This window comes from Carcharhinus amblyrhynchos, chromosome 20 (assembly GCF_965287045.1).
Source record: "Carcharhinus amblyrhynchos chromosome 20, sCarAmb.v2.hapA, whole genome shotgun sequence".
NCBI classification, from domain to species: Eukaryota; Metazoa; Chordata; class Chondrichthyes; order Carcharhiniformes; family Carcharhinidae; genus Carcharhinus; species Carcharhinus amblyrhynchos.
In genome coordinates this window covers 24,851,455-24,877,952 of record NC_137343.1, presented here as the reverse complement: position 1 = coordinate 24,877,952, position 26,498 = coordinate 24,851,455, and the positions used below count along the sequence as shown (strand labels likewise).

Below are 26,498 nucleotides of genomic sequence, written 5' to 3'. Positions count from 1 at the left end.
AATGGACAGGGACAAATAGCCTCCCAGGAGCTACAGGGCTGGGGAGGGGGGGGGTATGGCTAGTCTTCAGCTTTCAGATACAACATTAGTGGCATTGTCAGTGCTGTGATAGGGAGGTACCATTTCAGAATACCTGGGAGATAAGAGATTATAGAGGAGAGCTGTCATAGTTACTATTAGCGGCTCTGCAGGCTTTGAAACAAATAAATATTTGTGTTTGGTGCTGCAGCAATCACCCAAGTCTTGGCTGCAACATTGTGGGAGGGAATCAGCTGATAAATCAGCCATTTTCTCAGAGAAAGAGAAACGAAATAGAAGGTGAAGGGCCCTCTTTTAGGGGTGGCACGGTGGCACCGTGATTAACACTGCTGCCTCGCAGCACCAGGGACTCTGGTTCGATTCCCGGCTTGGGCTACTGCCTGTGTGGTGTTTGCATGTTCTCCCTGTGTCTGCGTGGGTTTCCTCTGGGTGCTGTGGTTTCCTCCTACACTCCAAAGATGGATTGGCCATTCTAAATTGCCCCTTAGTGTCAGGGGGGACTAGCTAGGGTAAATGCATGGGGTTGGGGGGATAGGGCATAGGATTGTAATCGGTGCAGACTTGATGGGCCAAATGGCCTCCTTTTGCACTGTAGGATTCTGTGATTCACAATTTCACCCCTCAGCACGTGGGCAGCCCAGGTAGCTTTCAGAGCTGCAATTGGGAATGAAATATCTTGGGAGAAAATTATCAATTAAACACATGACTGGGGGGGCTGGGATTGGGCAGAATTCCCTGGAAATGTACACCATAGCAGTGTCATGCCTATGGTACATGCCAGGAAATTATGGCACAAGTCACCCAGGTCTTTACTCCATGCCAACATTTCCTGGGGCCCTTCTCCCAGTGCACCCTGGTAAAACATTGGTATTCGACTTTCAAAGCTCCACCCCAACTATAAAAACAATGACCATGCCTGATTAAATTAAAAATAGAAAACACGAGAGAAACAGAGTTCATATTTCCATTTGATGACTTTTCATCGGAACTGGCAAAAGTTAGAGATGTACTAGGTATTATGCAAGTAGGGAGGCAGGGAAAAGAGAGTAAAACGGGAGAGATTAAATGACAAATGGGGTAGTGGCACAAGGTATGGTGGTACAGTGGTTAGCACTATTGCCTGATAGCGCCAGGGACCCGGGTTCAGTCCCGGCCTCGGGTGACGGTCTGTGTGGAATTTGTATGGTCTCCCTGTGTTTGTGCGAGTTTCCTCTGGTTTCCTTCCACAGTCTAAAGATGTGCAAGTTTGGTGGATTGGCCATGTTAAATTGCCCCTTAGTGTGCAAAGATGTGAGATTAAGTGCGTGGAGTTAATGGGGATAAGGTGGGGGGAGCGTGGGCCTGAGTGGGATGCTCTTTTGAACAGTTGGTGCAAATCCAATGGGCCGAATGGCCTCCCCCTGCACCATAGGGGATTCTATGTGTTTTTTCTAGGTGTGATGATGAGACAAGAAAAGAAAGGCGGGTCCAGAAGCGATGTGAATGGAAATTGCAGAATCTTCAGCAATAGCTGACATCCAAACACATAAAGAAAGTGGGAATAGAGATTAAGATTTGAAAATGTTGAACTGAACATTGAGCCTGGAAGGCTGTTAAGTGCCTCATTGTGTGCTTGCAGACTGAACAGGGATATTGTGCAAAATGGTCATCCAATCTGAGTGTGGTCTCGGTGATCACACTGCGAGCAACAAATACAGTATTTGAAATTGAAAGAAGTACAAATAAATTGCTGTTTCACCTTCAAAGAGTATTGGGAGCTTGAACTGTGAGGAGGGAGGAAGTATAAGATTTGAATCGATTTATTATTCTCACGTGGACTGGGATACAGTGAAGGGTATTGTTTCTTGCACGCTATACAGACTGCTCATAGAGAACATAGGGGAGAAGAAAAGGAAAGGGTGTAGAATATCATGTTACAGTCATAGCTAGGGTGTAGAGAAAGATCAACTTAATGCAAGGTAGGCCCATTCAGATGTCTGATGGCAGCAGGGAAGAAGCTGTTCTTGAGTTAGTTGGTCCTTGACCTCACACTTTTGCATTTTTTTCCCAATGGAGAAAAGGATGGAAGAAAATATGTCCAGGGTGCGTGGGAGCCTGGATTATGCTTGATTAAAGGCAGATTTTGCACTTGTGTGGTACGTTGCTGTGGGAAGGTTTTTTTTGGATAGTGGGAAAGGTGATGGGGATAATTAAGGATGTCTTGGAAGGAATGCCTCTTTTGGAATGCTGGAAGGATTGAGGGGAGGGTGATGTAAGACATGTTTGCTGGTGGTGTCATGCTGGAGATGTGGAAATGGCAGCGAATTACCCTGTTGAATGTGGACGCTGGTGGATGAAAGGCGAGGACAAGGGGAACCCTATGATGATTCTCAGAGAAAGGGGAAGCTGTGAAAGTATGTATGGAAAATGGACCCAGCATAGTTTGAGGGCCCTCATTGGTAGTTGGAAAAGGAAGACATAAAAGACTGCTTATGTTGAAAATCTGAAATAAAAACAAACTGCTGCAAATGCTCAGCAGGTCTGGCAGCATCTGTGGAGAGAGAAACAGAATTAACATTTTCAAGTTGATGACCCTTCATCAGAATGGGCACTGATGTAGAAGATGGCAATGTCAGAATAGATATGTTGGAAACAGAGAAACTGAGGGAAATAGGAAATGCTTGGATAACAGGGAACCTGTGGATGTGCTGTACTTCCAAAAGAGATTTGACAATGTGCCATATCAAAAGTTACAATGCAAAATAAGAGCCCATGGTGTAGGGAGTAACATTAGCCTGGATAGGTGGTTTGTTGGCTCACAGAATACAAAGAATAGGGATAAATAGGTCTTTTTCTGATTGGTAAGATTTGATGAGTAGAGCACCACAACGATCAGGGCTGGGGCCTCAAATACTTATAATTTACATGAATGACTTGATAAAGGGACCAAATGTTTGGTTGCCACATTTTCTGATGACACAAATATAGATAGATAAGTAAGTTGTGAAGAAGGCATAGAGTCTGCAAAGGGACATAGTTAGGTTAAATATGTAGGCAAAAAATTGGCATATGGAGTATAATGTGGAAAAATGAAAACTTGTCAATTTTGGTAGGAAGAATAAAAAGCAGCAAACCATTTGGATGGAGAGAAATTGTAGAACTCTGAGGTAGAGAGGGATTCATGTGTTCTGACACAAGAATCAAGGAAAAGTTTGATGCAGGTACAGCAAGTGATTAAGAAAGTAAATGAAATGTTATTATTTATTGCAATGGGAATGAAATAAAAAAGTAAGGATGTTTGCTACAGTTGGACAGGGCGTTGGTGAGATCACATCTAGGGTAGCGTCCAGTTATGGTCTCCATATTTAAAAATTGAATTGATTTATTATTGTCACATTATTGGGATACAGTGAAAAGAATTATTTCTTGCAAACAAACAAAACATACCATTTATAGAGCACATAGGAGAGAAGGAGAGGATAGGATGCAGAATATAGTGTACCAATAGGGTAGGTAGAAAAATCAGTTTCATGTGTGTTAGGACCATTCAAGAGTCTGATGGTAGCAGGAAAGAAACTGGTCTTGAGTCGATTGGTACATGTTTTCAGATTTTTGTATCTTTTTCCCAATGGAAGTGAGTATGTCAGAGGTGAAAATGCTGGCTGCTTCTCCAAAGCAGCAGGAAGTGAAAAATATTGTAGATGGTGGATATTGTAGGGTAAATAGAATCAGTGGTTGGGAGGCTGGTTTCCATGATGGACTTTGTAGTTTCTTGCAGTCTTGGTCAGAGTAGGTGCCATACCAAGCTGTAATACGTCTGGAACAGATGCTTTCTATGATGCACCTGTAAAATTGGTGAGAGTTATAATGGTTCTGAATGTGAGGGTTATCTCAGGAGATAAGGTTGCACAGGTTTGACCTGTACCCATTAGAATTTAGAAGGTTGAGACTCGATCTTCTTGAAACATTTACGATCCAGAGCAGGCTTGACAAGGTGGCTGAAAGGATGTTTTGTTTTGTGAGAGTAGAACTAGATTTAAAAATAAGGGGTCTCCCATTTAAGACAGTGGTGAGAAGAATTTTTTCTCTTGAAGGGTCACGAATTTTTGGAACACTCTTCCTCAAAGAGCAGTGTACTCAGGATCAAGGAAAATGGAATCGAAGCCCAAGATTAGCCATGATCTTATTGAATGGAGGGGTGGGTTTGATAGCCATATGGTCTACTCCTGTTTCTTGCGTTTTATGTTCTTGTACAAGGAAATCACCGGTAGAAAGTAGAGTTGGGGCCATAATCAGATCAGTCATGATCTTACTGAATGATGGAGTAGATTCAAGGGGCTGAATGGCAAATCCCTGTTCCTAATTCAGATATTCATAAATTGGGAAAATGGAATAGAATCCCTACAGGATGAAGGGTGAAAGGTAGAAATGGGAGTCAGTGTGGCTTATTGTGCATGTACCTTATGCTAGGGAAAAGATTCCTCTACAGGTGATGCAATACTTGCCTTTTAAACCCCTCCCTCCTTATTCACTGTTCGAGGCCCCAAAGATTCCTTCCAGGTGTAAGTGACATATACTTATTTATTTCAATTTATGTCTTGCTGGCTGTGCCACATGGTCATTTCTACACCGGGGAGACCAATCTCAGGTTGGATGACTGTTTTGTAGAACACCTCTGCTCAGGAGATTAAGCACTTTACAGCATTCCAAACTCATTCTGTTCAACAATTTCAGATCTTATCCACTGCCCCCACACCCCCTCATCTTATTTTATTTTTAGGATGTCAGCTATTGCAGATGATTCCAATATTCCCACTTTACTTTCCTTGGCCCATTACTGTCCCCATTGCCTCGCACCATCATCCCTTTTGTCATTTATTCTCTCCTGTTTTCCATACTATCACAAGACTTTTCTTTTTGTTCTTTTCTCTCCTTTCTTTCCTTACCTCTATATAGTGCTGAGAACTTGCTGTGTCTCTAAGTTTTTCTGGATCTTATGAAAGATCGTTGACCTGAGATAGCTTCAACACAGAGAAAAATAGACTATCAAACCTGCTGAATTTTTCCAGTATTTTTCAGCTCTTATTCTGGATTTCCAGCAGTATTTTGCTTTTGTGTCAATTTCTAATTTGCTGGATACACCACTTCAATTGTCGCTGTCACTTAGAGCCAGAATGCCACAAGTAACCTGCCAGCAAGCTGAAAGATTCATCAGCTTTTCAATTGCAATTTTGAGTTAAAATTGATTGCAGGCACACACATCTTTGAATTCTTAAAGTGTAATTAACCTGCTGAAATGCAAAGAAACTTTGTACGGGTACAAAGTGAATGCTTTCCAAAACAATTTTGATTGGACTTTGAATTGACGCATCTTATATTAATCTGATCCTTCTCTACATCCTAGCTATGACTGTAACACTATATTCTGCACCCTCTCCTTTCCTTCTCCCCTATGCACTCTATGAATGGTATGTTTTGTCTGTAGAGCACGCAGGGGCAATACTTTTCACTGTATACTGATAGATGTGACAATAATAAATCAAATTAAATCAATTTAAAAAATTGAAAAGTGATTTATTTCCATTAGGGGATAACAATGGAAGCAATTTGTTTCTTAGTCGGGTCAGGGTGAGTAGAAATGCCACTGACTTGATTGCTTCTTTGGCTAATTGACGGACTAAAATACTAATTTTATCCCATCTCTAAAACCCGGTCCTGCAAGTAAACTGCATATCTGAACAGGATCACTGTTGAGATCTTTATTACCTGGGAATCATAAGAACAAAGGTCTACAGTGTAAGGGAGAAATGAGCCTATACATGAGTTTGTATCGCTGTGGCACCATCAGTCAAACTTTGAGTGTTATAAAGACAACTGTGTGTGTAACTTCCTCAATTAGCCAATTCTTCACCACAAGTATTGCATTGTCCAGTGTACTCCGGCAGTTTTACCAGAGGTATGCAGGGACACCCAGTAAATTAAGCACTTGATGCATTGGGCTTGGGTCAGGACAGACCAACTGTGTACAAATACTCAACTTATTATAGCGAGAGAAATAAGTACAAATGTGGGATTTATATTTAAACAATTACTTAATGAGAATTGGGTCAGGACAGTGCTCTTTATTTAAAGCACATGTCCATTCTGTAAAAGATTTAATACATTAATCACAATTCTTTGAGTTAACCTGTTTGTCAAACTGTAACCTGATATATTTTCCTACACTGGAATATATAAAAGCTGAACCATTAAGCTGTAGCCGTTTCTTACTCCGCCTGCTTTCTACAGTTGAGCAGGGCTGTGGACAGTTTTGCAGCCCAACATTTCAGGCTCAGCAACAAAGTTTGTTTACAGCTGACAGAATAATATTTTGATTCCTAATAAATCCAGAAGACTCTGAATTTCATTGAGTTCCATTCAGAGATTGTCTTAGGGAGGTTTTGGTCATGTCCCTACCTCTGGACCAGAAGCTCTGGGTTAAAGTCCTATGCCAGGACTATTGGCCACAGAATAGGTGTTGATGATGCTGAGGGTAAGGGGTGACCTTATTCAAACAAGACCCTGAAGGGGTTTGGCAGAGTAGGTGGTGAGATGTTTTCAATAGTGGGAAAGTCTCAAACAAGGAGACGTAGCTACAAGATAAAGGTCTGGTCATTTAAAATTGAGGTGCATAGAAATTTCTTCTCCCAGAGGTTGATGAATCTCTGGAATTCTTTGCTCCAAAGGGAAGTGAAGGCTGGATCATAATAAGCATTTAAAGTGGACATGGATAAATATTTGATAGATCGAGGAATAGAGGGCTTTAGGGAAATGTTGCAGTAAAGGAGCTGAGGCCAGGATAGCTCAACCATGATCATACAAAATGGAGAGGCAGGCTTGAAGGGCTGGTGGCTATTCCTGCTTCTATCTCTTATGTCCTTGTGTTCGTGATGTTGTTCAGTGGGCTGGTGATCGGTCTGGAAATCCTTCCATCACCTCTTCGCTGTCCCCCAGAGAGAAAAACAGAAGTGTGCTTAAAACTGAACTTTTTTTTAAAAAATGTGACTCTATATTCTATTAAAATTGGTCATTACTCCTGAACCACTTTGTGAATAATTATTTTTCCAGCAAATTGTAGTGAGTTTGCCACTGGAGGATTGATAAACATAACTAATATTACCACCATAATAAATCCCAATTTGCTGCAACTGGCTACCCAAGGAAGAAGGGTTAACTCAAAAAAAAATTACTAGTCCACGAAGAATAAAAATGTGAACTTTTCATGTTGCTAGCTCCCACGCTCTTGACTATCTTGCTGTTCTGGTAAAAACATTTCATAGAGTCATAGAGGTTTACAGCATGGAAACTGGCCCTTTGGCCCAACTTGTCCATACTGCCTTTTTTTAAACCCCTAAGCTGATCCTAATTGCCTGCATTTGGCCCATATCCTTCTATACCCATCTTAGCCATGTAACTGTCTAAACATTTTTTAAAAGACAAAATTGTGCCCACCTCTACTACTACCTCAGGCAGCTCATTCCAGACACTGACCACCCTCTGTGTGAAATAATTGCCCCTCTGGACCCTTTTATATGTCTCCCCTCTCACCTTAAACCTATGCCCTCTAGTTTTAAACTCCCCTACCTTTGGGAAAAGATATTGACTATCTAGTTGATCTATGCCCCTCATTATTTTATAGACCTCTATAAGATCACCCCTCAGCCTCCCATGCTCCAAAGAAAAAAGTCCCAGTCTATCCAGCTTCTCCTTATAACTCCAGTTCCAGTAGCATCCTAATAAATCTTTTGTTTGGCCAAACATTTGTTTGGCTTTATGAAGAAGCATTCTGTTTACTCTCTATTTTGTGTTATTTGTTTAGTGATATTAATGCAGACCAAGGTGAGAGATGGCAGTGTTGGGATTGGAACTTTTTTTTGCTCTTTAACGCAGCATTGATCAGGTCTCCCAGAACAAGTATTGCATGCGTTAGATTTTGTATGGAGTTCACCCTGCACTACCCCATCAGTTAGCACACACCTCATCAGAGCACACTCACTGTACCTTTCACCTTTGTAAACACCGTCAATCCTTTTAGATTCTCAGGGTGATGCGTGACATTATGTATTCCAGTGTCATGGTTTTGCAAACCTGTTTAAGAAACTGGGACTAAGATAGGCAAAATTAATTTCAGTTAAAATTATTAATAACTATCAGACAGAACAAATTCTGATCACCTCAGAAGTGTTTGGGCTGGTTAAAATACAGAGTTGAAAATGATCTGTATGTTACTCACTGAATTTTTGTATTGTGATTAGTAACTATTAAAACTTAATTATTTAATTGGCATCCAAAATTTCAGCACACTTACCCGATGACCTATGAGGAGATGTTGCATGAGATTTATGCACTGGAACTGACTTCAAAGGTAAACTTGAACACTGAGAACACATCCAGCAGACATAATGAATGCCCCAAAATGGTTGCTTGTTAAAGAGAGTTTGTCTGACTTGTGATTAAGTTTGCATTCAGAGTAACAGATTTGTTCCTAGAGAAAATTAATTTGCTTTCATCTTCAGTGATCTTTCCCTGCGTTAACCTACGGTGGCACGGTGGTTAGTACTGCTGCCTCACAGTGCCAGGGACCCAGGTTCAATTCCCAGCTTGAGTGAATGTGTGGTGTGCTCCCTGTGTCTGCGTGGGCTCCCTCTAGGTTCTCCGGTTTCCTCCCACAGTGTGAAAGATGTGCTGGTTAGGTGCATTGGCCGTGCTAAATTCTCCCTCAGTGTATCTGAACAGGCACCGGAGTGTGGTGACAAGGGATTTTCACAGTAATATCATTGCAGTGTTAATGTAAACCTAATTGTGACTAACAAATAAACTTTTTAAATTGATGTATGTTTAGTCTAATTAGTTTAAGACTGTTTTAATCCAAACATTATTTTAAATGGTCAGAAACATTTATTATTGATTAAAGTAATTTTCAGATTCTAAGAAATATATTTGGATGTCTTCTATTTGGGAAATGTGGTATTTTTCACAAGTTCAGATGCAGTTCACACAATAGGGCATTGACTTGCAGCAAATACTTGAAGTGCTCACCAAACGTGTGGGTGTGTTTATGACATAGAGCACTTTATGATCCATGATATCAAGCATTTGATGATAGCTTCTGTGATTTATAGCCGAATAGTTTAAAATAAGGGCCAAGTGCTGGCGAAGCAGTATAAATGTTTGTTCTGCATTCCGTTCCGGGTGTACCAGACTACGTACTGCTTAGCAGTGTGCCACGCAGATGCTGATGGACTTTCAACTGTGTACATGAAATCAGAGTAGTTACCGTTTTTTTTTGTCTGCCCCGCAGTTCAGAGAGAATATCCAAGATATCCTGCCTAACCTCCCTGCTCAAGATGACCACTTCCTCCTGCGATGGCTCAGAGGTACTTTTATATACAGTTACATGGAAATCTCCAGTTGTGTTTATTTCTTCCAAATTTCTGTTTTCCTACACCTTACTCATAAAGTTAACTTTCAGCAGGATGTTTAATTGTCAAGCAGGGGTTCCACAAGACCATGTGAGAAAAGAACTAAGCTCAACCATGAGGCTGTTCTTCTCTTCCATGTTGGCGCATGGCCAAACAAACAGAACGGAGTAACACTCAGCATTAACGTTGACCTGTATCCATACAGTTTGAAGGAATAGACTAAAAGGGTGACATGGTGGTTAACACTACTACCTCACAGCACCAGGGATCTGGGTTTGATTCCCAGCTTGGGTCGCTGTCTGTGCGGAGTCTGTACATTCTCCCTGTGTCTCCGTGGGTTTTCTCCAGGTACTCTGGTTTCCTTCCACAGTCTGGATTAGGTGAATTGGCCATGCTAAATTCTCTGTGTGCCCGAACAGGCTCCGGAGTGTGGTGACTAGGGCATTTTCACAGTAATTTCATTGCAGTGTTAATATAAACCTACTTGTGACACTAATAAATAAAAGACATGGGAAGGGTATTTGCTGCTAAAGGTATAGAAGTGCTTAATTTGCACTCCCAAGTTCTGGGATCGCTAAAACACTGCATTATGTTGACACAAAGAAATCTAAACAAATCATCCTATTGCTAGTCCATCATATTATCTTACTTTAAGCAAACATACTCATGTTTGTTCATCACTAACATTTTAGTGACTTTAGTGGTTTGACCTTAAACTTCATGAACTGTATTTCTTTGACAATTAGTCCATTTTACTGTGCGGGCTTTCGTTAGCGTTGTGGAGAGTATAGAAAATTCTTTTGGCATTGTTTAAATCCTTGTTAGTTGGAGGCCATTGGGTTGTTTGTGTGGGTTTATTTAGCTTGCTTACAATGCAATGGTAACAAATCTGCTTATTCTACATTTCTGTAACTATGTAATGATTTTGCAGATCAACATGTAGATTTTTCCTCAACTATTGTGGTTTTAGGAATTAAATAAAGGTCATCGTTCTGCCAGTTATTGAGCATCACAAAAGCTGAGTGTGGACATGGGGGTCCAAAGTATGTTTCTAGAACATAAGCCTGTATTTTGAAGAATAGTCAAAGTGCAACAGTACTTTCTGAAATAATTCCACCAAGGCTGGTGCCCCTTCACCAAACTTAGATTTATTTGCAGTAGGTAGTAAGAAGCAGCACAGTGGTTAGCACCCGGGTTTGATTCTTGGTTTGGGCCACTTCTGTGTGGAGTCTGCATGTTCTCCCCGTATCTGTCTGGGTTTCCTCTGGGTGCTCCGGTTTACTGCCACATGTCATAGAACCCCTACAGTGCAGAAGCAGGCCTTTTGGCCCGTCGAGTCTGCACCAACTTTCCAATACAGCATCTTATCCAGAACTTATCCCCGTAACCCCATTCATTTACCCTGCTAATCCTGTTAAGCTACTCATCTTTAGGCACTAATGGGCAATTTAGAATGGCCAATCCACCTAACCCACGCATCTTTGAATTGTGGAAGGAAACCAGAGCACTAAGAGGAAACCCAAGCAGACATGGGGAGAACACGCAAACTCCATTCAGACAAGCTGGGAATTGAACCCGGGTCCTGGGCGCTGTGAGGCAGCAGTGCTAACCACCGTTAGGTGCATTGGCCATGCTAAATTCTCCCTCAGTGTACTTGAACAGGTGTCAAAGTGTGGTGACTAAGGGATTTTCACAGTAATTTCATTGCTGTTTTGAGATAAGCCTTCCTGTGACACTAACAAATAAACATAAACTTAAAACTTAATACTCAGACAGGTAGTTCTCCGTACAGAGTATACACCCTGAGTGCTGGTAACACAGACACTCCACATTACATTTCTCTGCAGGGCTCCCGGATGGGACAGCATTCACTGCCTCAGTCAGGGAGCTCATATTCTAACAGGTTCACCTTGTGAACCTTTTGATGAAAGTCATTACATTTTCATCAAAATGACAAACAGTGGTTTGAAATTTCAATATGAGCCCCTTGAGTGCAGTTAGGTGGCATAAATTTAGGTGGATTTTCAACTTACCCCATATAGCAGTCCCTGGTTAATTCTGGACAGACTTGCTCAGACTAGAATAGGAACTATTACAGGTGCATTGATCATGCTATATATCATCTTGTCTTTTCTGGAAAATGCAAAAGCTTTAATACATGTTGTGTCTTCCTGAGGTTGTGAAATGGTAAGGCAAGTCTTTCTTCGTTTTAAGCAGTCACATATTGCTGTTGTTATTAGTTTTGATACAATTATATTAAAATGGTCAATCTGTTGAAATATTGCTTAACATTGCAGTAGTTCCAAGTGATGCACAATTCCATTAAAAAAGCACGACAGTTAAGGCTTCCTCGCTGGCTTGTTGGATTTTTATTGCAAATTGTTCAAAATAATTTCCATTCATAAAGTTCCTTTAATATTCATAGGACACCGCCACCTGTTTCATACCTGGAGATGTATTTCTTAAAGGTTGTCGCTATTGTAAGATAGGAAATACTTTCAGCAAGGTGCCACAAACACCTTGTTCTCCAAGGCGGAGGCTTCCTCTCAGGTGAGGGAGCAGAAGTCCCACCTTATGTCAACCAACGCGCGCTAGAACATAATATGACATTGGGACTGCTGGAGTCAGCAGCAATGTGTTCCCCTGCCATCCTGAAAATTCAGGCCGTAGACTATTACATTCAGTCTGATTGGATTTTCACTCCTTCATAGATGTAAATGTGGTCTGGAATGATCATGTACAACTTGTCAAGCTTAGAATGACCTTGAGCAGTATTGGCCCAGTGGTCGCACTCTTACTGCTGAGTTAGAAGATTGTGGGTTCAAGCCTCGCTGCAGAGAGGGCGCTGAAAGGTGCGTTGCAGTGTAGGAGAAGTCATCTCTTGGATGAGGCATTCCACCATATTTTCTCATACAGAAAATCTTACAGAATTTGAAAAAAAGCAGACAAGTTTCCCTGCTTCATTATTTAATGATTATGCGGGCTTGCTTTGCATGAGTCATCTGCCTGAGATGATGGCAGAGAATTCCAGAGGAAAGGAGCAAAGTGGCGAACGTGTGAACCTGGCTTTTATTTCACTGGCTTGTCTCAGGATACTCGATAAAGTTTTGAGTACATGACTTGAGTACTTCTTGCCGAAGCCACGGTTAGGCTTCAGACTAATAACAGCAGACGGAGACCTGACTGATGCTTGCTATCACTGTTTTATTTCAATCGAGGAAAAGAACAGAAACATTACTTGAAAGAGGAAAATGTAAGACAGACAAAGAGCAAAGCCAGCTGAAACACAACATGCAATCATTGTAAAGTTCCAATGTCAAAGCATCTGTGAAGTAACAGAGGACAAAGGCAAGAAAAACATGAACTAAGGAACGTTTTTACCGATTATTTGAAGGCTCCCTGTAAAAGTTGGAAGTTTGGCTTGCCAAAATATAAATAAATAAATCAACATTATGTGATTTCATTTCTAAATATAAACTAAAGTGTATAATGCAATTTTAATTCAGCCCGCCCAGCAGGAATGGGGCTGATGGGTGGTTAAAGTGAGAGCTGGTGCTTTTTACTGTGTTCCTCTCACTCACAAACAGGCAGCAGCCTCATAAATAGTTAACAGTCGGAATCCATTGGTGCCACTCCGATCTCAATGTGATTTTAACTACTGAGTTGCTAATAAGATATAGCAGGAAGGCCAGATCTAGGATTGTGGCTAGTAGAGCAGCCTGGGTAAGTTACCCTTGGAGGGCTGTGACAAGTGGTGTTCCTCAGGGGTCAGTGCTGGGACCTTTTGCTGTTTGTAATATATATAAAATGATTTGGAGGAAAATGTAACTGGATTGATTAATAAGTTTGCAGATGACACAAAGGTTGGTGGATTTGCAAGTAGCAATGAGGACCATTAGAGGAGACAGCAGGATATAGATTAGCTGGAGACTTGGGCAGAGAGATGGCAGGTGGAGTTTAATCCGGACAAATGTGAAGTAATGCATTTTGGAAGGTCTATTGCAGATAGGAAATATACAGTAAATGGCAGAACCCTTAAGAGTATTGATAGGCAAAGGGATCTGGGTGTACAGGTACACAGGTCACTGAAAGTGGCAATGCAGCTGGAGAAGGTAGTCGGGAAGGCATATGGCAAGCTTGCCTTCATCAACCGGGGTATTAAGTTTAAAAATTAGCAAGTCATGTTGCAGGTTTATAGAACCTTAGTTAGGCCACACTTGGAATATAGTGTTCAATTCTGGTTGCCACACTACCAGAAGGATGTGGAGGTTTTGGAGAGGGTATAGAAAATATTTACCAGGATGATGCCTGGTATGGAGGGCATTATCTATGAGGAGAGGTTGGAGGAACTTGGTTTGTTTTCACTGGAGCGACGGAGGTTGAGGGGATACCTGATAGAAGTCTACAAGATTATGAGAGGCATGGACAGAGTGGATAGTCAAAAATTTTTTCCCAGGGTGGAAGAATCAATTACTAGGGGGCATTGGTTTAAGGTGGGAGGGGCAAGGTTTAAAGGAGATGTACGAAGCAGATTTTTTACAGAGTAGTGGGTGCCTGGAACTCATTGCTGGGGGAGATAGTGGAAGCGGATACAGTAGTGACTTTTAAGGGGCGTCTTGACAAGTACATGAATAGGATGGGAATAGAGAGATACAGTCCAAATTTGACAAAGAAATATAGGGTGGGGGGTAGTTACTCCATCTGGCACCTAGCAATGGTTACATGCTCCAAACGTGTCCAAGAAATAGCTATGGAATATGTTAGGTTACTTTATACTGGACTATGGAAATTCCCACCAGCGAGCTGGTATTGATGGAAGGAACAATCCACTACCCATTCCTTTTAGAAACCAAAGTGCTAGGATCTTAGATGGCAAATAGTGTCTGGCCAAGTGATTTGGTATAAAACATTTTTGCTGTAAATTCCTGTGGGAATTGCTCTGATTTCCCACCTTTGACAGGTGAGAGGAGGAACCCCTGGAAGAACAATGTAAATTGTAGTTTGTCATTTCTTCAGAAATCCTGCTATTATCCTGATCAAAAGGTGACCACGCGCAAGTTCAGGACCTTTAGCTGTACAGCCATCCACGGCAAATGTGGCGTTCTATCTTATTTGTGAGGGGTTTGGCAGAATGAAGGAATTAGAATCTCTGGGGTTAAATCATAATGGGAAAATTATTTTTGGCAAGAAACTAAAGTGTGTCCTAAAATTACTCAATTGGAGTGCCAACTTAACTAGGATTCATTGGAGAGCTGGAGCTTGCTAGCATAGCTGGCTAAACGAACAGTCTTCCATTACTGGGAATTAAGATTACTCTTGCTAAGAAGCTCAGAAGAGGATTCTCTTAGCCTGCTGGAACCAGATGGAAGGCCCAGTTTTGATGATTCAGAAGATTTTAACCATAAAAATAACAACAATGGAAATCAAGAAATATCAAAAAATAAAAGTAATACAAACAAGATAACTGTAAATTTATAAAAACTCAAAGGTAACTCACTAAATATAAGGTAACCTGACATATTCCATAGCTATTTCTTGGGCAGGTTTGGAGCATGTAACCATTGCTAGGTGCCAGATGAAGTAACCACCCCTGCCCCTATATTTCTTTGTCAAATTTTGACAAAGCATCTTAGGAGAGAGAAACAAGTGGATCTGGTGGTGAGTGGTAAAACTGAGGGTTGCAGAGCAGGAGGGAGCAAAGGACGAAATACCTCAATAGCTTAAGAAACAGAATAGATACAAGATTTGAGAACAGCACAAAGGTGTTGGCTGTTATCAAACGCCTGATTACTGATATTTTAAAACATGTCACCTGAAGAAGAATAAATTTATCCTTGCTCCAAGAATGTATTTTCAAAATTTATTGATGGAATGTGGACAGCATTTATTGTCCTTAAACTGGGTGGCTTACTTGACCATTTCAGAGGGCATTTAAGAGTCAACCAACACTGTGGGTCTGGAGTTCCATGTAGGCTAGACCAGGTAAAGGCAACAGATTTCCTTCCCTAATGGACATTAGTGAACCAGATGGATTTTTATGACAATCTTTTAAAGGTTTATTTATTAGTGTCACAAGTAGGCTTACATTGACACTGCAATGAAATTACTATGAAAATCCCCTAGTTGCCACACTCCACAGCCTGTGCAGGTACACTGAGGGAGAATTTAGCCAATCCATCTAACCAGCATGTCTTTTGGACTGTGGGAGGAAACCAGAGCACCCAGAGGAAACCCACGCAGACATGGAGAGAATGTGCAGATTCCACAGAGACAGTGACCCAAGCTGGGAATCAAACCTGGGTCTGTGGTGCTGTAAGGTAGCAGTGCTAATCACTCATGGTCATCATTAGACTATTAACTCCAGGTTTTTATTCAATTCAAATTTCACTATCTGCTGTGGGGAGGGGGATTTGAACCTGGGCCCCCAGAGCATTACACTGGGTGTCTGAATTCCTAGTTCAGTGACAGTATCCACTGTGCCAGCACCTCCCCTATCTTTACACCAATGAGGTTATCACCGGTAGTATGTGTAATACTAAATAAAATATAATCCTTACCCGGTAATGCCTTCCCCATCCTTAAACAGGAATTTTCCCCTACCATGTTTTCAGCTGGACATTGACTTAATTCCTACAATGGATTCACAGAGACCTCCTTGTTTGGTTAGTCTCTTTTGTATTGTTAGCAAAGACACGTTGTTATTCCTGCATGCTGTCGCAGTATATATTGTTGGTTGTGGGGAGTGGTGGTGGTAAGGAGTGGTGAGCATTACCAGTGTCTGTGCCACTTCACATCATTTGATGTCACCCAATTTTATTAGTGCGCTAGCCTGATGGTCTTTGACCACGGCTTGCTTTGGCAGAACAAGATGCAGCTTAGCTCAATTCCAGCAAAGAGGGAGAGAGAGAGGAAGAGTGTGTGTGTGTCAGTGGTGTTTTTCCATCACTCTCCATACGCGAATCCTCAGTCACAACACTGTACGGAAACGGACAAGGGCTGGAATTTTCACGCTGCACCTGCCACGGGAATCAAAGCCAAGCGACTTCTTACAAGCTGTGCCCATCATACCTTCTAATTCTTGTTTTTGCTCTCTTCCTATGCTTTTAAAACTTCATTCTAACTCTTCTAAACTCTTGAACGATGCTCTGATTATCTTTCTCTACACCCTAGTAACCGCATTCTGCACTCTCTCGTTTCCTTCTCTACGAATGGTATGCTTTTCCTGTATAGCGCACAAGAAACAATACTTTTCACTGTAGGCTAATACATGTGACAGTAATAAATCAAATCAAGAAAAGGGGTGGAACATAGAAAGGTCCTTTAACCTTGGGCAGGATTTTATGGTTTCGGGATGAGTGCAGCTGTAAATTCCCGACTAAAATCTAGCAGATGGATTTTCTCTGCTGCTTGCCTTTGCTAAGATGATCAAGGCTTTGTAATAGATTGTTGGTTCCTGTAGCAAGCCAGCTTGAATTTTCTAAATACATTCTTTGCAATTCTTCCGTAGTGGGGGAAGGTGGCATAGTGATTAGTAATCCAGAAGCCTGGGCTAATGCTCTGGGGACACGTGTTTATAATCCCACCACGGCAGCTGGTGGAATTTAGATTCAATTAATAACATCTGGAATTGAAAGCTAGTCTGGGTTTCATGGTCATTATTACTATCACTGTTTCTTATATTAAAAAAAACATGTAGTTCGCTAATGCCTGATCTGGTCCACATGGGACCAGAACTTTTCACAATATACATTTAATGATTTGGAAGAAGGAACTGAAAGCACTGTTGCTAAGTTTGCAGATGATACAAAGATATGTAAAGGGACAGGTAGCATTGAGGAAGCAGGGAGGCCGCAGAAGGAATTGGACAGGTTAGGAGGGCGGGCAAAGAAGTGGCAGATGGAATACAATGTGGAAAAGTGTGAAGTTATGCACTTCGGAATGAGGAATAGAGACATAGACTATTTTCTAAATGAAAAAATGCTGAGGAAACCAGAAGCACAGAGGGACTTGGGAGTTCTTGTTCAAGATTCTCTTAGTTAACTTGCAGGTTCAGTTGGCAGTTAGGAAAGCAAATGTAATGTTAGCATTTGTATCGAGAGGGCTAGAATACAAGGGCAGGGATGTACTTCTGAGGCTGTATAAGGCTCTGGTCAGACCCCATTTGGAGTAGTGTGAGCAGTTTTGGTCTCCATATCTGAGGAAGGATTTGATGGCCTTGGAAATGGTCCAGAGGAGGTTCACAAGAATGATCCCTGAAATGAAGAGCTTGTCATGAGAAACAGTTGAGGACTCTGGATCTGTATTCGTTGGAGGTTAGAAGGATTGGGGGGAGATCTTATTGAACCTTACAGGACACAGAGGTCTGGATAGAGTGGACATGGACAGGATGTTTCTACCAGTAGGCAAAACTAGAACCAGAGGGCACAACCTCAGGCTGAAGGTACAATCCTTTAAAACCGAGATGAGGAGGAATTTCTTCAGCCAGAGAGTGGTGAACCTGTGGAATTCTTTGCTGCAGAAGGCTGCGGAGGCCAGGTCATTGAGTGTCTTTAAGACAGATAGTTAACTTCTTGATTAATAAAAGGATCAGGGGCTATGGGGAAAAGACAGGAGAATGGGGTCGAGAAACTTATCAGCCATGACTGAATGGCAGAGCAGACTCAATGGGCCGAGTAGCCTAATTATGCTCCCACGTCTTATGGCCTTATATGACTCCAGATCCACAGTAAGTTGATGGATCCTTAACTGTGCCTTTAAACGCTCACTCAGTTAGGGGCCGATTAGGGATGGGCAACAAAAGCTGGACTTGTATCCTATAAAAGAATAAATAATTTTTTGCTGTTTTCATCACCTGGGCCAATGATTATTCTGGTTTATGCTCAGACCCTGGACTGGAGATCGAACCAACAACTTTTTGACCAAGATGTGACTGACACTTAACTGTTCTGTTGAGCACGGTGGCAAAGGTGGGGGTGGTGACTGGGGAGAGAAGCACTTTTGGATGTCACCTGCCAAGTTATTCATGGAAATTGCGAGTAGTTTGTGTACAAACTGACTGGGACTGACACTGATTTCGTCGCTGATGATCAAGTTGCAAGTGAGACACTGATTAATAACATGAGATCTGTACTTTATAAATAGAGTACAAAAGCAAGGAAGTTATGGCAAAGCTTTATAAAACTCCAGCCCAGTTATGTCATTCTGGGCATTGCACATTAGGGAGGATATGGAAGCTTTAAAAAGGGCGCAGAGAAGATTTCAGAGAATAATTCCAGCATTGAGGAATTTCAGGTCTGTGGATAGGTTGGCAAAGCTAGGACAGTTTATCTGAGACCCATGACCAGTAACATCTAGAAGGACAAGGGCAGCTGCTACATGGGAACACCACCACCTGGAAGTTCCCCTCCAAGCAACTCACCGTCCTGACTGAAATATATCACTGTTCCTTCACTGTCGCTGAGTCAAAATCCTGGAACTCCCTCATGACTGCAGCAATTCAAGAAGGCAGCTTATCACCAGTTTCTTAAGAGCAATTTGTGATGAGCAGTAGGTGCTGGAAGGTCAGTGATGTCCACATTCCTGGGATGAATAAAAAGAAGGTTGAAGGGAGATTTGACAGAGGTGTAAAAATCATGAGGGGCCTTGACAGGGGAGAAACTGGTTCCCATTAGTGGAAAGGTCGAGAACCAGAGCTTGCCAATTTAAGGAGATTGGTAAAAGAACCAGAGGCGACATGAAGGAAAGATTTCTTTTTATGCAGCAATTGGTTAGGATCTGAAATGCACTGCCAGAGAGTGAGGTGGAGGCAAATTCAATCATGGTTTTTCAAAGGGAATTGGAATTGATTTGCAGGACACACTGGTATCCATTAAGAACATAAGAACATAAGAAATAGGAGCAGGAGTAGGCCATCTAGCCCTTCGAGCCTGCCCCGCCATTCAATAAGATCATGGCTGATCTGTCGTGGCTCAGTTCCACTTTCCCGCCCTCTCCCCATAACCCTTAATCCCCTCTCTTATCAAGAACCCATCAACCTGCTTCTTAAAAATATTTAGCGAGGCAGCCTCCACCACTTCAACGGGCAGAGAATTCCAGAGATTCACCACCCTTTGAGTGAAGAAGTTCCTCCTCAACTCCGTTCTAAACCGCCTCCCCTTTATCTTGAGGCTGTGCCCCCTAGTCCTACTTTTTTGAGCCCCTTTTTTGAGCGGGAAGAGTCTCTCCACCTCTATCCTATCCATCCCATTCATCATCTTATACGTCTCAATGAGATCTCCCCTCATTCTTCTAAACTCTAACGAGTACAAGCCTAGTTTATTCAGCCTCTCCTCATAGCTCAATCCCCTCAACTCCGGTATCAGCCTAGTAAACCTCCTCTGCACTCCCTCCAGGGCCAAAATATCCTTGCGCAGGTGCGGCGCCCAAAACTGCACACAGTACTCCAGCTGCGGCCTCACCAATGCCCTATACAGCTGCAGCAAGACCTCCCTACTTTTATATTCAATCCCCCTCGCTATGAAGGCCAGTTAAGATCCCTGCTTGTTTCAAGGAGATGACCATCATCCCTGTACCAAAGAAAAGCCACACAATGTGCCTTAATGACTATCGCCCAGTTGCTCTGACATCCATCATTACGAAATGCTTCAAAAGATTAGTTGTGGCACGGATCAATTCTGGCCTCCCACCACAGTTCACCACAACAGTCCACGTCAAACACCATCTCCCTGGCCCTACATTCAACCCTGGAGCGTCTGGATAACAAAGACACTTATGTCAGTCTCATATCTATTGATTACAGTTCAGCCTTCAACAACAATAATCCTACAAAACTCATCTCCAAACTCCATGGTCTAGGGCTTGGCTCCTCCCTCTGCAACTGGATCCTAGACCTCCTAACTCACAGACCACAACAAGGCTGTGTCCTCAACAAGGCTGTGTCCTCAGCCCCCTACTATACTCCTTATAGCCCATGACTGTGTGGCCAAATTCCCCTCCAACTCGTTTTTCAAGTTTGCTAATGACAGCACTATTGTGGATCGAATCTCAAGCAATGATGAGACCGAGTTCAGGAATGAGGTAGAGAATCTGGTGAATTGATGCAATGACAACAATCTTTCCCTCAGTGTCAACAAAACAAAGGAGATAATCATCAACTTCAGGAAGTGTAGTGGAGGACATGCCCCTACTACTGCAACAGGTATGAAGTGGAAATGGCCAAGAGCTTCAAGTTTCTAGATGTCCAGATCACCAAAACTTGTCCTGGTCCCTCCACACAGGACAATAGTTAGGAATGTCCACCAACATTTTCTCAGGAGGCTGAGGAAATTTGGCATGCGTGCTACGACTCTCACCAATTGTTACAGATGCACCATAAAAAGCATCCTTTCCGGATGCATCACAGCGTAGTATGGCTCCTGCTCTGTCCAAGACTGCAAGAAATTACAAAGGGTTGAGAATGAAGCCCAATCCATTGCGCAAAACCAGCCTCCTGTCCATTGACTTTTTCTTAGCTTCCCACTGCCTTGGAAAAGCAGCCAGCATAATTAAGGACCCCACGGACCCCGGACATTCTTTCTTCCACTTTCTCCTGTCGGGAAAGAAATACGAAAGTCTGAGGTCACGTGTGAACCGACTGAAGAGCAGTTACTTCCCTGCTGTCATCAGACTTTTGAATGGACCTATCTCCTATTAAGTCTTTACACCTTAGCTATATGACTGTAACACTACATTTGGCACCCTCTCCTTTCCTTCTCTATGAACGGTATTTTTGGCTGTATAGTGTGCAGGAAACAATAATATTCACTGTATCCTAATACATGTGACAATAAATCAAATCAAATCGAAAAAGGGTGAGGACTGAGACTGGCTGAGTTGTTCTTGCTGACAGCTGGCACTGACAACACTGGTGGAATGGCCTCCACCTGTTCTGTAACCATTTTCGTGCTCTATTCATTTTGACACACGTTAATTATGGATTGTCAGAGTTATGAATAACACGCAAGGCACTGTGCACTGAACAATTATAGAATCAAGATGCAGCAATGCTAATTAACTCTTATAAAGAAATGCATTTTAATTTCAAAGAATGCTGTCTCAGGATGCTATCCGAAAACCTGTTAGACAACATTCTATCCCCTGCCAGATGAACAAACAAAAGGTAATGTGATATATTTTTAAAAAAACTTTCACCATTATGAAATCTACCTGTTACCAGCATACAAAGTCTCCATCAGTTTGTGCCCCGTCTCATGAATAACTTGGCAGATGGCAAGTGTTCCCTGTGTGCCATCCCCCCCATCTCCTCCTGTTTCCATCATGTGTGGTTAACATGAGGAAGCTCCACTCAGCTGGTTTCACTCTTACCATTGAGTTGGGGGAATTTTCTCTCAAGCCTCACTCCAGGGGTCGAGCATGAAAACCTTGGCTGATACTACAGTGCGGTATATGACAGTGAGAGGGTTAGAAAGTCAGGCTGGTGATTCATGTTCTTTTGAGTCCTATAAGAGTTGGGTGATCTGTTCTGCCTGGTAACTATCAGGCAGTGGAGATGAATGTCTACATCATGTAGGCGATTGACTAGCAGAGTCTGAAAATGTGCCCTGTTCGTTCTACAGGAAGGAAAATGGTTTATAAATTCATTTTAAATCTAAACACTAGAAGTTTAAAGTTTATTAAAGCTTAAAGTTTATTTACTAGTGTCACAAATAGGCTTACATTAACGCTACAATGAAGTTACTGTGAAAAACCCCTAGCCGACACACAACCCTCGAGGCCGGTAACAAAAGCTAGGAAGCTCTTCATGCTAGCTCCTGAGCAGCCTGCCTAGGACCCGGCTGCGACTCTAGAAATCATTATGTGCACCACAACATTCTAAGAGTTTGCAACCCTGCTTGTCAGACAACAATTGGATGACTTACTTACTCAAAAGGGGGCGGAGGGGGTGTGGTGGGGGGGTTGCAGGGAGGGATGGGCAGGGGGGTTGCATATTTTGAATCACCAGCCAGGTAAGCTAGTAGAGACAAAAGCTTATGTTTACACTTGGGACCGTTCTCTGCTCCTCTCGTGTATGCATCCTCTGGAACAGCTTGGAACAAATAAAAGGACAAATAATTTTCACGTGAAATATGTAGCAACAAAGGAAATGCAACCACCTTCATGAATAGGCAATGGTGTTATAGAGTCACTGAGTCATAGAGGTTTACAGCATGGAAATCGGCTCTTCAGCCATACTTGTCCGTGCCACCCTTTTTTAAAAACCATTAAGCTAGTCCCATTTGGCCCATAGGCCTGTAAACCCATCCTACCCATGTAACTGTCTAAATGCTTTTTAAAAGGCAAAATTGTTTGTGCCTCTACTATTACCTCTGGCAGGTTGTTCCAGACACTCAACACCCTCTGTGTGGAAAAATTGCCCCTGTGAACCCTTTTGTATCTCTCCCCTCTCACATTAAACCTATGCCTACTAGTTTTAGAGTCCTCTACCTTCAGGGAAAAGATGTTGACTATCTACCATATCTATGCCCCTCATTATTTTACAGACCTCTATATCACCCCTAAGCCTCCTTTGCTCCAGGGAAAAAAGTCTCAGTCTATCCAGCCTCTCCTTATAGCTCAAACCATCAAGTTCTGGTAGCATCCCAAGTAAATCTTTTCTGCACCCTTTTCTTGTTTAATAATATCCTTTTCTACAATAGGATGTTAGAGGGAAGGAAATGCAGATGTGTGACACCTTAGATCATTTTTGCACAGATTCCAGACAGTACATTAGCAAAGAGGAGCAGAAACCAAAACATCAACTGAACACATATCTAGCAGGAAATTACACATTGTGTTAATACGTTTTATTGCCACTCCACTGATTGTTCTAAAAGATGTAAAAATAGGATCTGTGAATATAAATTCACGGTCTGTACCTTAAGTACTTCTTGATGCAACTTGTGCTATAATTCCAAAGATGGGAGAGCAATATTAGAATGCTCGTGAGCAAAAACAGGGAATAAATGAATGAACCCCTGGGTGGGGATGCTGAATCTATGGGTAAAAGCAGTGACTGGATGGTTGTGACACTTCTATTGAGCTGTAGTAAACATGCAGTTGGAAATGTATCAATGAATGATTTTTAAAAAACATTTTCTTTACACATCCTATTGTCACTGTAGGTTTTATTGATTCTAAACAGTACACAGTGGATGAATGAGGGTGTGATGGGTGGAAGCATGAAGGCAACTCCCTTGCCTTCCATCTTACTATTATTCCACTCTGTTTAATGTCCTGTTCCAAAGGTTTTGTCATATAGTTACATTGCAAAAAAGTTAGGAACTATATTGATAGGCACATGTACACACAACAATCTAGCATGCCACGCCACTCATTATTGCATTTACTCATTACTGTGTTTACCCCAGTCCGATGCTGGCATCTCCACGTCATGACTCATTACTCCACCATGGTCTATGTACATAATGAACAAAGTATCACTCCACAGCACATGCTGAAATCTGGAGGACTATGCCCGATGTCAGCTATAATACTTGTGTCCTAGAGTTGAATCTTCATCCTTGAAACGGTGAGCAGGAGTTGGGATAATTCCCGGCTTGCCAACTTCAGAAGAAAGTGCCAGGAAGGACGGGATTTGCATTTCGGAGGGGAATGTGGGTGCGTGCTTCAGTCGGCCAACTGACTGGAAAAAGTTTGGAAGCAGCTACGGGGGCTGCTGGGTACCGAGACGGACTGTTTAAAAGAGTTGTTTTGGTGCTCTGGAACTTGGTCACAGTTATAATAAAAACAGAAGGCCATTCAGCCTTCATTTCTCTTGCCTCTCCCCCACACAATCCCCACAGCACATCCTTACCATTCTGTGCCTCCAGAAAACCCCTATGGCTTCTCATGCAATTGACAGCAAATATCAGATAGCCAGAACTGCCCGTCAAGCAATGTTCTTCCTGGAGCTCAGGTGTTTCAGCAGTCTATTGGATTTCTGGGCGTTCAGCCAAGTCTCAGCATGCATTCTTGATTAGGAGCCTGTCACTTTTATTAGGCTATAGTAAAAAGTTTATTTTAAGGAAGTGGCAAGTTATCAATGAATGACAGTTTGTTAAAAAAGCTTTTTAATTTTACATCCTATTGTCACTACAGGATTCACTTGCTCCATACACTGTGTAATGGGTGAATGGGCATGGAAGTGCCATAGCTTGGCATGGGTGGCAAGGCGGGCCAAAGTGGGGAGGTTCTTCCATGCAGACTATGGTTGATGACAGCTCTGAGGTGCCGGGAACCATGGCTCATTGAAGGCCTGGCCTGACTCCGTGCAAATTGCAGTACACGTGGACACGCCCACAATGGAGCCAACCAGGTCAGAGCCCCAACCAACCCACACCCTCACAGAAAACCCCTGGAATGGGATTAGGAATCCCAGAATCGGAACCCAATCACCATTTTCAACCTTCCACTGAGCCTTCCCAACCCTGTGAAAATCCAGCCCTAAAAGTGTAATTATTGCAGACTTCGTAACTTAAACTTGTTTCCCAGCTCAAGTTTTATCTTGTGTGTTTCCCCTGAATGTGAAATATATTCTGAGATGAACATCAAAAGAAGTGACAGCATACTTTCTTTAATTTGCAGCTAGGAGTTTCAATCTCCAGAAAGCGGAGCATATGATTCGCAAGGTAGGAAAAACTACTGTTAAAAATTACACTGAGTATAAGTAACCATTTATCTTCAATAAAAACTGCCAGTCAAGCCCTCTCTCTTACTAAACAATATTTCCCGTTTCATTCTGTAGTTGAGACAGAGAGTTGTGGTCAGATGCTGTTCCTATGTTTCTTGTGATGGGACTGAAATTGCTCTGGTTGCTGTGACTTTCCAATCCTTGCTTTGATTGAAGATTTTATTTAATGATATGGACAATTCCTCTTGAGTTTGTTATTAAGTGACTTTACCAAAATGCTTGTCAAATGCTGTGGTGATGTTCAACCTCTGTCATGTCAGATGGGTCAGAATTTAATGCAGCCTATCATGGTGAGCAACATGGTGGCTGGACTCGCTTATTCAAGGCCAAGGCCTCTCGCCAGTCCCCCTAGAGAGGGAAAATCTTGGTGTGAACAGGCCCATGGAGGGATGGGTGGGCAACTTGCCCACTTAATCGGGATGCCAAATAGGGTTCTTAAAGGGCCAATTGAAATCATTTTTGCCTGAACCCACTGGAATTTAGTGGTGGCTCAGGGATTAAATGGGAGTCGCAGGGCTTTCTTGTGCCTTAGGTCACTCAGCAGAAGCTGTGAGGAGACCGGGTTCCTTCATTGTCAGGCGCTTGGTGCCTGACCAAGGGACCTGGCATCTGGCAGGGATGTAGCTGCTCAAGATCACTCCCTGCCCTTGTCTCCAGCGTCCCTGTCTCCCACAAACCTCCACTCCACGGGTCCAATGCCACTCTGATCTGTGTCCATGGAGCCTGGCAAAGTCCCTGGTGCATTACTGACAGCAGCCGCCACTCCTGGTGCCAGAGACGGCCATGGAGAGCTGCTGGGTCTCTGCCTGAATACTCACAGGTGGGGTAGGATTTCAGCCATTGGGATCCTCATTCCTGGGGCATGAGGACCCCGGTGCTGACCAATTAGGTGCTAAACTGACAGGTGCTAAATTTGGTTGGCCTCCCCCACGGAAGTGATGGGGGTTTCCACTGATTCTCAAATCAGTGAGTGAGAACCCCATCACCAACATTAGATTCAGTCCACGATGTCAATAAATAAGTACGTTCGATGAGTTGACAGTGACTCTGCATCAAATGGGGAAGTGACTTTTCTGTCTTTTTTTTAGCATGTAGAGTTCAGGAGACAGATGAAAGTTGACACACTCTCAAGTGACTGGGAACCGCCTGAGGTAAGACTCTTCCTCTGCCCCTCTTGGAAAATAAAACTTTGTGATCCGACTCAAATCCCATTTAATGGATGAATGAACCCTGAACTTTGCACTAAACTCCATAGTTCGAAATGCATATTATGTAATTTCTATTATCGCCTT

The 26,498-nt window shown here is 42.5% G+C and overlaps 1 protein-coding gene across 1 annotated transcript in view; it reads left to right on the top strand.

Annotated features, from left to right (window-relative positions):
- LOC145355833 (SEC14-like protein 2) overlaps positions 1-26,498 on the top strand; it is a 67,170-nt gene that overhangs the window by 658 nt on the left and 40,014 nt on the right. The window contains exons 2-4 of the mRNA XM_080208245.1: positions 9,359-9,434; positions 25,101-25,144; positions 26,295-26,357. Of these exons, the coding sequence (XP_080064371.1) occupies positions 9,359-9,434; positions 25,101-25,144; positions 26,295-26,357 (183 nt within the window). The remainder of the gene's footprint in view (positions 1-9,358; positions 9,435-25,100; positions 25,145-26,294; positions 26,358-26,498) is intronic.